Source organism: Tetrahymena thermophila (genome assembly GCF_000189635.1).
Source record: "Tetrahymena thermophila SB210 genomic scaffold scf_8254638, whole genome shotgun sequence".
NCBI lineage: Eukaryota > Ciliophora > Oligohymenophorea > Hymenostomatida > Tetrahymenidae > Tetrahymena > Tetrahymena thermophila.
Window position 1 is genome coordinate 83,153 of NW_002476407.1, and position 13,560 is coordinate 96,712.

The 13,560-nt window shown below is 21.5% G+C and overlaps 2 protein-coding genes across 2 annotated transcripts; one reads left to right on the forward strand and one right to left on the reverse strand. All coding sequences in view use genetic code 6, as the record gives it.

The window, feature by feature from the left end:
* Positions 1–16: 16 nt before the first annotated feature.
* On the reverse strand, positions 17–947 carry TTHERM_00188550 (hypothetical protein; the record flags this gene model as incomplete). Its single annotated transcript, XM_001016531.2, has 3 exons — positions 17–340; positions 409–640; positions 712–947. The coding sequence occupies 3 exons, from the start codon at positions 945–947 to the stop codon at positions 17–19; spliced, it is 792 nt and encodes a 263-aa protein (XP_001016531.2).
* A 1,995-nt stretch (positions 948–2,942) lies between these two features.
* Positions 2,943–13,557, forward strand: TTHERM_000188551 (transmembrane protein, putative; the record flags this gene model as incomplete). The annotated part of the gene is made up of 17 exons (XM_012797747.1): positions 2,943–3,410; positions 3,460–4,250; positions 4,306–4,429; positions 4,779–5,240; positions 5,291–5,782; positions 5,949–6,458; positions 6,511–6,621; positions 6,680–6,801; positions 6,851–6,907; positions 6,964–7,247; positions 7,304–7,986; positions 8,045–10,281; positions 10,360–10,751; positions 10,803–11,295; positions 11,347–12,668; positions 13,003–13,219; positions 13,302–13,557. 17 exons carry the CDS (start codon positions 2,943–2,945, stop codon positions 13,555–13,557), a joined length of 9,021 nt encoding a protein of 3,006 aa, XP_012653201.1.
* Positions 13,558–13,560: the final 3 nt, after the last annotated feature.

Sequence of the window (13,560 nt, forward strand, 5' to 3'; positions counted from 1 at the left end):
TTAAACTCTTTTATCCTCAAAGACATTTAATTTACAAATCATAGCTTGTTTTAATTTGAAATAAACTTTATAAATACCTTAATTTTTGAGTATATTTCATTTAATAATATTCAAATGAGTAGTTAAATATTAGTAAATTTATTTAAATTTTCTTCAATAAATGCAATAATAATTAAGGAAGTAGAAATATTTTAGTGCTCATATAAATAGATTACCCTGTTTAATTTTTAAGATGATATTTAAAATAAAAAAACCTCAATTTTATTTTCTGGTTTGACAGTAAATAGTTCAGAGTTTAATTATGACACTACATAATTGATTGCTACACCCTTATTTATATCTAATTACAATAAAGTTGAAATATAAAATTTTATCTTAAACTCAAATATTGGAAAATTATCTTATTACTATTGGCTTCATTAATAAGTAAAATAGTAGATCTCTTTTTGCTATAATTTTTACCCTGAGTAAATTTGTATTTTTCAATTAATGTTCATTTTGGCAAGACTTGATAAAACAATTAGGTTTCATTTCTATAGAATATGTCTCTTGTTTGGTAATATTCGTAAAAATTAGGGAATTTTTTAATGAAGTTAGTAGCGCCTATATGGTCTGATGATTTTATATCTCCACTTATAACCTTAAATGAAAGTTAATGCCTATTTTTGAAGATGTCAAGCGATCTATTTGACGCTACAAAATATAATTTACCTAATTTTTTTTGCCATTGATAAGGCCGCCTCTTTTAATATTGGTCCTGATATAGGGAGATCGAATGAACAAGCTTTAATATAAAACTAAAAAACTAAGATATTTGTATCTTCATTTTCAGTCTTTCTGAGCTTTCTATAAATTGCATTCTTATTCATTTTTCCATTTATAAAAATTACTATCTTCATTTTTACTTATTTTAAAATTTTCAGTAACTTATCTTTAGAATTTGTCATTATCTATATTTTTTATAAATAGAGCCTTTTCCTCTAGTCTCAATTCATTATGTTTTATACTTTACTTTAATTCATTTATATGATATTTGTAAATAATACTTACTAATGTTATTTTTTTAATTTAATTGTTTGTAAAAATTCAAATTTGAAATTTAAAGATTTCTGAATTTTTAATTTAATAAGATTTATTTAAGATTCGCGCTCTGATAAATGGAATTCCGACTTCCGAAATTCGAGCAATCGAGAAATTATGGTAATAATAATTTTACTATGTTACTTTTTTTGCATGAAAATAAAAAGGTCAAGTTAATATTTTGATCTGGAATTCAAAATATATTTATTTTATCGTCTGAGCTAAAAGAAGGATAGAAAAACTTGTTATTATTAAATTTAAATGGAAAAATAATATGCTAATTAATTATTTTTTTTTTCTTCTTAACTTTCTTTGTTAAAATTAATTTGAGCAGTTTTTATGTTTTCATTAAAGCTTATTAAAAATACAAATTATTTTATTGCTTGCTTAAAAGTAAAATTTTTTTTAATTTAGCTTAAGATATTTTTTCAACATTAGATTAATAATTTATTGATAATATGATTTAAATATTTCTTTTATAAATTTATAAATGGCGCTAGTAAAATAAAGCTATATTTTTAAATTAGGTTTTGGTTTTATAATTTTCGATATACTAATAAAAAAGTTTTTATTTTAATAATGAATGAACTTTGCACCCAATTTTTGGGATTTGATTTCGATATGATGAAATCTCCACTTATAAAGCTTAATCCTTGAATAAATAAATTTTTTCAAACAAATTAATTAATATTTTTTGGGTACATATATTTTAATAAAGTTTTCTTGCTAAACCAGTTTAATTTTCCTCGTATTTGTTAGCAATTATTTAAATTTTTCTATTAAACAGATTGATTATTTGATATAAAAAATACAAAAATATTGAAGAAGCGCTTTAAGTGGCTGTATATCAACAAACTACTTTTTTAATTTTATAATCAATAATTCATATTTATGCAGTTAAACCTTTAACTTTATATTTTTAATTTTGATTTTGTCTACTTTTTTAATATTAACTTAAAAGCCATCATTCAAATTAATTAGTTATCTTTCTTTCATATTATTTTAGATAATCAAAATATATTTAAATGATATATGAAATGAGCCTATTAATCGTTATTTCTAACTATTTAGAATGATAACAATAAAATTTAATTTTATTAATCTAACAAAAATATAACTTTAATCCTATGAATTTTTTATACTACTTCAATTTTTTAATGAAAAATATAATCGAACTTTGAAATGACTTGTTTATACTTTTATTAACTTCTTTTTCTAATTTAAAATCAATTTATAAGTATTTTGGTCTAGGTTTATTTATTATCAGTAGACGTAAGAAATGATTAGTTGTGAAATTTGTTACAAAACTTCAAATGTAATTTAAATTTGAATATATTTATATAAATAATAATTATAATAATTTTATTTGATATTTTAAAATATATCCTCCTATTAATAAATATAAAATAAGCAAATACTTTTATTATTATTTTTCTATGGAATAGAGTATGTTATCTTTTTCTTCAATAAAGCTTATATTAAATATTTAAAATTTGATTGATTTTATTACATATATATAGTTTATTGTCTTATTAATCTCCTTTGCGTCACTATTTTTTTAAATGCCTTAATTTTTTAAAAAGTTAATAACAGAAAATTGAGTAAATTTAATGATGAGTCAGTGTACCCAACCAATATCATATTTTTTACAATAAATTAAAGACGAAAAAAAAGAATTTAAAAACTTAATCAATTAAATTAATTTATGAAAATCAACAACTTAGCATCAATATAATTTTTATTAAGATAAGTGTCTTTCCTCATACATATTTAAATTAGTTAAAAAATTATTGATTTTTAAAACATTCAAAATAATTATTAAAAAAATACAAATAGTATTAACATAAAAATAATTAAAAATAATGATAATTCCAATTACGATTACTTCTACTTTCTTAATAATAATACTTTAAGTAGTTAAAATAAAAGCTGTAGGATGTCCTTTTAGATTAGATGGATGCACAAATTAAGACTTAAGGGTGAAACAGATTTTGTTACTAAAATCTAATCCTTAAAGTGATCTCTAAGATATCGCAGCTGTAGTTTACAATCCTTTCACTGTTGGCATTTTTAACTTCGAAACTAATAAATAACTCAAAGTTATTGAGCAGTAGGAAAGTGTTGCCTTCTACTAAATTGATAAGGATGACAGGCCTCAACTATAAGCATCAATTATTCATACTTTGGATGCGAATGGTAGAGTAATAACATGGAATTCAGGTAATGGATTCAAATAAAATGTAGTATAAATACCAAATATTATTACAATATAACCTAATTCGTGTCTTAATTCTGAAGAAATGCTAGTATTAACCTGGGATGATACAAAGGTATAATAAGTAAAAAACATATTATTTTAACTATCTTTTTTAATATTAGATTTATATTATTGATTTCTCTTAATAGTAGAACATTCAGTATGATAGTTTAAATATCGATACTATTAATATATTTTCAAGTTGCTTTAATGATAAGATTAATAGAAGGTTTTTAATAATGAATTAACAAGGGTAGTTATACTCTTATGACATATAGAAAAAAATCTTTAGTTTGTTATTTCAAATTAATTAATTTAAGAGCTTATAATCTCTTTATCTCACCTAAAATCAAATATCCATTTCTTATTAGTCAAGTTAAGATTAAAATTTTGTTACATCTTATAAAAATAATACTTTGCAATTTAAAGCTTCGTTTTCATAAATATCGACAAGTATTTTAGTAAGCAATTAAGAAGATATTTTAATCTTAATAGGAAATAACAACTTATTTACAATCTGGGAAATAAAATCACAAAAAATAATTTATATCCCAGATTTTTAAAAAATTTATTGTGATTCGAGAGACTCAAATAATACAAAAGTTGATGAAGTAATAAATTTTAAGTTTGGATCAATAAACTAAAAAGATGAAGTAGCAGTAGTTTCTGATTCTTATATTTTTGTGTATTCATTGTTAGAAAATAAGCCAATTCTTTTCAAAAGCTAAAATTTAGGGTTAAGTTGGATTTAAGCTTTTGTTGTTTAAAATAGTGTCATCCTTAGCCAAACTTACTCTGTTTCTAGCATTGATAAAAGGACGTCAAGAATTAATTATCTAATGAATTACTTTTCGAATGGATAATCAAGCTATGATCAACCAATGTAACTAGAAGTTGATTATGAATTAAATAGGTAATATATTTAACAAAATTTGTATTATTTCTAATTAAATCATAAAAATAAATAGAGTTTTATATAGCGATTTCACAGGAAATTTCTAAATTTGGTCTTATTATAATAATCAATAGGAGAAAATTATTAAAGAATTTCGTTCAACAGTATTTTTCATTCTAGATAAGTAACTTAACAGGGTAATTCAATTTATTAATATTTTATTTTAGTTTGATAAAATTATTTTGTTTTATATTAACACGATGATATTTTTTTAAATTAAACAAAATAATTTGTTTCATTTTTAATATTAGTAGTGTTTTCAGTTTTAAATTCTAACAGATATATAAACTCAGGGATTTGTTATTAAATAGATTAATTAAATAAATAATTTTATTTTAATTTTTCTTTCATTATAATTTTTGTTTGTATATGCAGTTTTAAATATTAGATTTTATCCTTTATTTACTTTATTAATCTAATTCATAGTTTATTTAGGAATTTTATTTATGGAAATAATATAATTTTTTATTTTAAATTGATTTATAGATAGTTTTATACACTAATTCGACTAGTTTGGCAAAGATTTAAATCTATGATTACCAAGAAGTAAAGCTATTAGGTACTTTATCATTTCCCAACAAAAACAGCTAATATTTAGATACATTATCATTGTACTAAGACAAAACAAATGGATATCTATTAGGCTTCGATAATGCAAGTACAAAATATGCCATTTACAGATTTACGGAGGAATCTAATTTTCCTACTCTTTATAATTGTACTCTAATTAATAATGGAATTATTACGAATGATAATATATATTTCTTAGAAAGCTCTAAATAGTTTTTAATTGAAATATCAAGCGTTTTGTATATGTTTAGTTATTTTCCAGATAATGGAAATACACTTACAAGTTACATTGTAGCAGGAAAAAAAGTTAAATTTTCATACTTTTAGTATATCAACTCAGTTTAAACATTGATATGCGTCCAGGATGCATCTATACAAGTAACTTTTTAATTAGATTTCAATTTATATTAAAATTATTTTTTTAAAAGATTTATTAGTATAGTAATGGTCAATTTAATTTATAAAATTAAATAAATTATTATTCAGGACAAAGTAATTCAATTTTTTTAGCAGAAGCATAAAACACTTTGATAATTTAGAGGACATCTTAACTTTTTTTTAAAAATTACTTAACATAAAATGATTAAATGATAAATTTTAATAATCTATAGATACTAAATTATTAATACGACAGCTCTAAAGCTCTTTTAATATGTTTAGATAGTAGCTTTATGATTACTGTAATAGATGTGTTTGCTGTATAATCTTTATATCATATTCAAATAGAAGAAAATAAAATAGCCCTCTTCAATATACAAAAAGATGCTAATTTCATAATAATTAGTTATTTTAATGGTCAAATCTTAATTTACGATTATTAAGCTAATGTTATTATTTCTACTTACAATAACTATAAATACAGTTTAATCTTTAAGTTTGATAAATCTAACAATAATTTAATACTTTAATCTTAGCTGGAAGTAATTTTTTATCATTCTTCTATTAATTAAAATATCAATTAGAAAAACTCAATATAAAATTTAATTTAGTAAATTTCAAAAAATATTTTTAAGAAAGTTAAATTATTTTAAATTTTTTTGAATCTTTTAAATTATTTTAAATTAAAAACTTATCTTATGATAAAAGGTTTCTTCAAAAAGATTGATAAATCTTGGCTTAATTAGTCAGATAAATTATTCACTTTTTAATTATTGGATAGATGAAATGACTGGATTAACATTTATCATTAGTGATTAAATCATTGTTTATAATCCATTATCTTAAGAATATCTCCCACAATTTTCTGTAGATTTCGACCTTTCTTTCGCTTATGTTTCATATTATATTCCTCAGTTAGATTTTCTTTTGATAGGATTTTAAGACAACTAAGTAAATTAAGTGTTTGTTTATAAACTAAGCTCTTAAACACTAGTAGCTACTTTGGATCACAATATTAATCATTGCTTCTATACCTTTTACTTTTTTTATGACGTCTACTCTAAAAGACTTTTTTCTGGCTGCGCATATCCTGCAAGTGTAATAGTTTGGGACCTAAATAACTTTAAAATGATTAAGTTACTTGATAGCATACTATAATCATCATTTGTCTGTTCAATTAAATTTTATCCTCAAATAGAAACTATTTTAATGACTGGTGTAAGTTTGCTTAAATCTTTCATATTTATTAATTTATTTATTTTTGTTTTAGTATAATTGGTGGAGTGTAACTGTAGATTATAATACACTAGAAAAAAGATGTTAAGTTATGGGTATATTTGGAGATTTTGATTATAGACATAATTTACAAATTTTGTGGGATGTACTTTTTTAAATTTTTAATAAATAAATAAAATAATTTTAATTAATTAATTTAAAAGTAAAATGGAGATTTTCGTATTTTTGATATAAATTGTCATTAAATAGCATTTTAGCATGCTCACACTGGGTGGATTTAATAGCTCTTAATAGACTAAGTAAATATGTATCTGACAACATTAGGGTAATTTATTTGAAAAATTATATCAATCATTAACAATTTATCATTAAAGTTAAGATTAATATATTAAATTATGGAGCTACTAAAATATTACTTAACCTAAATTAATGTAAATAAATTAATATTATGTACAAAGTAAAATCTCATAATATAATTAAAAAATAGAACTTAACGCTTTTTAACCTATTCCTTAACATATGGTTTGTTAGATTATGATAACAATTTGGTTTTAGCAGTAGATTACTAAGGTTTTTTATATATATTATCTTATCCTGACTTAAATATTCTCAAAGCAATTCAAGCAAATTTTGGTTAAATAGATTTTATTTCTTTGAATAAACCATTTAATCTTATAGTTTTAGCTAGTTAAGAAACTAACAGTTTATCATTTTATAATCTTTTTGAGTTAATTGCTCCAAATTAAAATGAATTGTATTTTAGATATGAAGGTAAGTTATAATGGTTTATTTGATATTTAATAATAAAATTATATATATAATAATAGGTATTTTATCTACTTTAATGACAGACCAAGGAGTAATATTTCACTAGCTTGGAAATATAGTCTAATTTTGGAATTATTCTATTTAAAAACTAATATATGGGTTTTTTGTAAACAGTTAATTTGAATCTTTAGAGGCAGAAAGTAGATTTTTGTCTTTAAGTGGGTATTAAAATTTAGCAGTTCTTTTTACAAGGGATTAAACGATTTTCTTCAATACTATCACTTTAGATATAATTAATGTTCAGCAATTAAAATGTATGAATAGTATTTAAATCTAAATATTTTTAATTTGCGCCTTAACTAATAAACTTACTGTATTTAGTCTAGATAGCTTTTCTATATATTAGTAAATTGCACTTAATCCTAACTAAAGCATTATCTAATTGCAGTAAATATTTCAAACTGATTCTTTCTTCGCGACAACTACACAAGGAGAAATCATTTGTTATTAACTTTAATCAAATTAGATTTTGAGCAAATTTTAAATAAAAATACTAAATCAAGCTATTGTAAATTATTAATAGATCTAACTAAATGAATTTTACATTATTTTAGCCTCTGCTTTTGATGGAAGTTTTGGATGCATTTAAATTTCTATAGATTTAAATAATATCAATAAACTTGATTTTAATCTTCCTGGTAAAAGTTCTCATGCTCACAAAATTATATATTTTAACAATAATGTAATAACAATCAATTTTTAAACGTTTAATTAATTTATTTATTTTTTAAAAAAATAAGCTTTTCATAAAAAGGATTTCAGACTACTATTTGGGTGTATATAACATAAACAATCTGAACTAAATTACTTAGATTAAAAGTCCATGTGTGGGTTATACTTATAAACTAGATTTTAGTTAAGAGTATGATTTAGTTTTACAGAGCTGTATAGGAAATTATCGAATTAATTAGTTATCTACTTTTTAAGAAATAGTTTATGGTAGGTTTACGACATAACTTAAATTGACTAAAAAATATACAGACAAATTAAATTAGATCATTTTTATCAATAAAGATTACTTTATCGATGCATACGATCATTCAATATTCATTTTTTAGATAGATTATTAATAAAGTAAAATTAATTTAATTGGTAGTTACTAAGGAGATAATCCATTAGGTTCAATAGCAAGCTATAATATAATAAAAGATTAAAATAACATATTTATTTAATTGCTGCTATATTCTATTGACAAAATATCTAAAGTTTAACTTCCAATCTAAGGAGACAACAGCTGCAAAGAATTATTGTCTTATAACTAATTTTCAGAGGTCTTATTCTCAATACAAGATGTTTATCAGTAAATTTAAAATTATTTTAAAATCGAAGAAATGATATTTACTTTAACTGTAGATAAATACACTTACTTATAGCCTTTATCTCCTTTTACCTTTTCACAAATAACTAAGTTAAGTATAATGTCTGATCCTGCCTAAAATAATAACTAGTCTATTATAGTCAGTTAAGAGCTATTCAGCTCCTTCTAAGGATATGATTATATATCTTTAGAAAACTTTAACATATAATCATCAAAATCTGAATCAAATAATTAAAGTTTTAAAATAAATAATTTAAACTCTTTTATTCTCAAGAACATTTAATTTACAAATCAAAGCTTGTTCTAATTTGATATAAGCTTAATAAATACCTTAATTTTTGAGAATTTGTAATTTTAAAATATTTAAATGAGTAGTAAAGCATTAGTAAATTTATTTAAATTCTCTTTGATAGATACAATAATAATTAATGAAGTAGAAATAATTTAGTGTTCATATAAACAGATTACCCTATTTAATTTTTAAGATGATATTAACAATCAAAAAACCTCTATTTTGTTTTCCGGTTTGGTAGTAAATAGATCACAGTTTAATTATGACAATACATAATTGATTGCAGCACCCTTATATATATCTAATTATAATAAAGTTGAAATATAAAATTTTGTTTTAAATTCAAATATTGGAAATGGAATATTTTTCATAGTAAGTAATGTCATTTAGAACATATCTATTAATGGAACAAGTTTGCTTAATAATAAAGATATTTTATTTTTATCTTATTCTCATAGCTTATAGTAAACTTAAAACAAAATAATTTTAGTGTAATAAATTACTGAAGATAGTGTTTAGTTAAAAAATCTTATTCTATCTAATAATTTTTTTAATATTAGCCAACAAAAAACAATTACTTCTATTATAGATATTAAAACTAGTAACTTGACATTACATTAATGCTAAATATAAAAAAACAATGCATAATAAAATAACTAAATATCAATATTAAGCCTAAGCTAACTTGTATACTTCAATTCATTAGACCTAAACTTTACTAACAATCAAGGATTTTAAAGCTTATTAACTCTTTCAGATTCATTTAATATAAACTAAATAAGCCAAATGTTTTTATAGAATAATAGTGGAAGCAATTTATTATTGATTGCATAATCTAATTTATTTTTTACAGATTCTTCAGTATTATAAAATCTCTCTTACGAATCAAACTAGCAATCATCCGCTATAAGTATTCTTTCTAATTCATCAGTAGTAATGAGCAATATTTAATTTGAAGACAATATTTCTAGTAAGGGAGGATCTATTTATGTATAAAATAGCGAGCTTATTATAGGGAATAGCTGGTTTTATAATGACAAAAGTACATATGGAGGATCTATTTACTCTGAAAATACAATATTAAGTATATCTAATTCTTAATTTAATAATTGTACATCTTCTTTTGGAGGTTGTATTTATGCTTATCAAAGTGAATTTAAAGTAGACAGCATTAATTCTAGTTATGCAAAAGCTAGCTAAGATGGAGGGTTTTTATATATCAATAATATAAATAGGTTTACTTTATCCAATTTGAATATATAATATTGCTCTGCATAGAATGATGGAGGATCAATTTATATTATTAATTCTGGTGGTATTGATTCTTTTATCACATCATCAAACTTTAATAACAACAAAGCACTCGGGTATAATATTTAAAGCATTTTTTTAGATTTTATTTCAAAATAATTATTTTATTAAAAATATATTTTTAAAACAAATAGAAGTGGAGGAGTATTGCTATTAGATAACTCTGAACTGCTGATAAACTATACTAGCTTTAAATATAATTCAGCTGGTGTAGGTGGTGTTATTAGGTATTTAAATTTAAAGCCAAGCTTTTTATTTAATAAATAAAAGAACATGAAAGATTCTTGTAAAACCTATAGTTTTAACTACTGTAAGTAAAACAAAGCTATTATATTTGGAAATTAAATAGCAAGCTATCCTACATATGCATCAATTTTCCCAAATTACAATTTTAATGTAGATATAAGATAATATCCTAACATTACCTTTCATAATTTTAGAAGTGGATTAAATAATTTTGATTTATTTATATAATTTTTAGATGAATTCAAAGATATAGTTTAATAAATAGATTTCTAAAATCAAAGTAAAATATTTTTTTATTCTTTAAATATATTTTTAATTAATTTTTCTTTAGCCAAAATAGATTAAATTAGCTAAAATTTATTGAATGAAATTAAATAGTATAGTTGTAAAGTGTATGTTAATCAAAATTTTACAGATTTGCAATCAGAAGTAATAAAATTAGATGGATCAACTTCTGCTGAATACTCTTATTATGGATAAAATAAAATTGGTTGCTAAATGAACAATTTTAAAATAACTGGGGTACCTGAAAGTAGTTCTTTTTTGATGCTTTAACTTAATGGGATGAGAATAACTAACAGCACTAATTAGTTTGTAGATCTTAATAATGTCTAAATAAAAATAGAGTTTAGATAATGCGAAGTTGGAGAATTTTATACCCAAAATTGTGAAGGATGCTAGTTATATGAGTGCTCATAATGCTAAAATGGGACTTACTCTTTAATTAAACCTGAAAAAAATAAATAAATTTAATGTAAAGAATGTGATAAGTCTCAAGTTGAATCATGCTATTTAAGTGAAATTAATTTGAGAGAAAATTATTGGTACAAAAAATTTGAAAAGCAAATTTTATAAATTATTTATTAATTAAATAGGAGAACAAGCAATTCATCTGATTAAATCTATGCATGCAGTAATACATTTTAGCAATGTAATGGAGATTAGTCAAAAGGTTATTGCAATGTTGGCTATACAGGAGCTTTATGTTCTGCTTGTGATAATTACGGAGATTTATGGGGAGATAGTTATGGATAAGTAATTTCCTTAGACAGTTAAATACTTCAGTGTGAAAAATGCTCTGAAATAAGTCAAAATTTTTATAAATAAACTTTTATAATCATTTTAATTTTATTTTATTTAATATTCATGACAATTGAATCATAAAATAATAATTGTAAGATTTGTTAAATTAACCTCTTACAAAGATTAAATATTTTAAATATGGGAGTCTCTTAATACATATTTTAATCATCAGTTATTCTTAAGATAATTATTAATCAATTTTATATATTATCTACTCTTAAATATATAAACATATCAGAGTCCTTTAATACTATGATTTCGATGCCTTCACTAGGTTCATAGCATGCATATATATTTAAATAATCTCTAGACTGTTTATTAGTATAGTTAAATATAAATTTAAAACTACAATACTTAAGATTTATTTACATATCTATTATACTTCCTTTGCTTACTCTCGCTTTAATCTATATTTTCATAAAAATTATTTTGGCTCTTTGGATTTATCTTAAACCTGAAAACTATTTTTATGAAGATGCAAAATATAATCATAGAAATATGGTTATAAGTACTTTGATATTATTCTCTTACATTACAACTTCTAATATATAATAATCTGCTTTAGAATTAATCTTTTGTGAAAGATTTGATAATTAATATTTTATGAAAAGTCAAATGAATGAAAAGTGCTACACATAAGAGCATTATTTCTATATTGCATTTCTTATTTCTCCAATTTTAATTTTAGTTTCAGTAGTTTAACCTGTGATAATTTTGTATATATTATACAAAAATATTAAGAAAGCATCAAATACTAAACAATTTACTGTGATAAGAAGATATGGCTATTACTTTAAAGAATATAAAAAAACTAGATGGTGGTGGGAAATAATCAGAATTCAATAAAAGTTTATAGTATCTATACTTGGTGCAGTATTTAAAAAAAGCTTTATAACTTTAATTTAATCAATATTATTTTGCCAAACAATATATTTATTAATACTGACTTATTTCTAGCCATATGAGGATAGAAAGATCAATAGGTTGGAAAGAAATTCTGCTATTTTAACATTATTAATATTTTGGGTAGCTTTACTTAACTAATAAAATTAAGATAATTTTATTTACTAAGTATCTTTAACTTTACTGATGCTACTTTTCATAATTTTATTTGGTAATTAATTAATTCATAAAATATTTTTACAATAGAAAAATAGAAAAGAAAATTAGCTTCTAGTTATTTAAAAATAAGTACTCGTTTTTAGTATAATTGAGTTACTTTATAAAAATATTATTTTCTTTAATTGAAAAATAATCCGAAAAATCATAAAAATAAGAAATTGCTTATTGCAGCTTAACTTTTTTTTTATGGACTACTTCTTATTTAATTAAATAAAAAATATTTTTATTTAGTAACTCAATTAAAGATACTTAATTTAAAAAAAAACAACGAGAAAAATTTTTTTGTATTCTCTCAAGAATAATTAATATTTTATATTAAATATTAGGTTTTTTGGCTTCTAGTTTTTTAGGCGTTTTAATAAAAAGAAATATGTATGTGCTATATAACTTCAAATTTTTCTTGTGGTTTTAATAAAAGATTAAAAAATATACGAATAGATAAGATAAATAACCATTTATTGTAAGGTATCTAAAGAATCACCATTTTGATTTATACAATATACTTTTCAGTGATAGCTAAAACTAATTTAGAGTTTTTAAAAAGTAAGTATTTTATTTTATTTTATTTTTTTCGTAATTATTTTAAACAATTTTATTTATTGATGTATTTTAAATTTTATTAAAGTTGGAAGAAAGTTAAAAATCTTATTTTAGGTACTACTACTATTCATCTATTTTAATCATAGATCATTAAGCAAAAGAAATAAAAATATATTTAAAGTAATAGATTTTCTACTTAAATCAGCAATATATTTACTTAAAAGAAATAAAACACCATTAATACTAAAGTAGATTCAAACTTTAAATTGTGGTAAAAAATGAAAGATATAAATACATCTGATTCTCCTAAGTAGCAATCTGTATAAGATTCAACTTAGTGATAA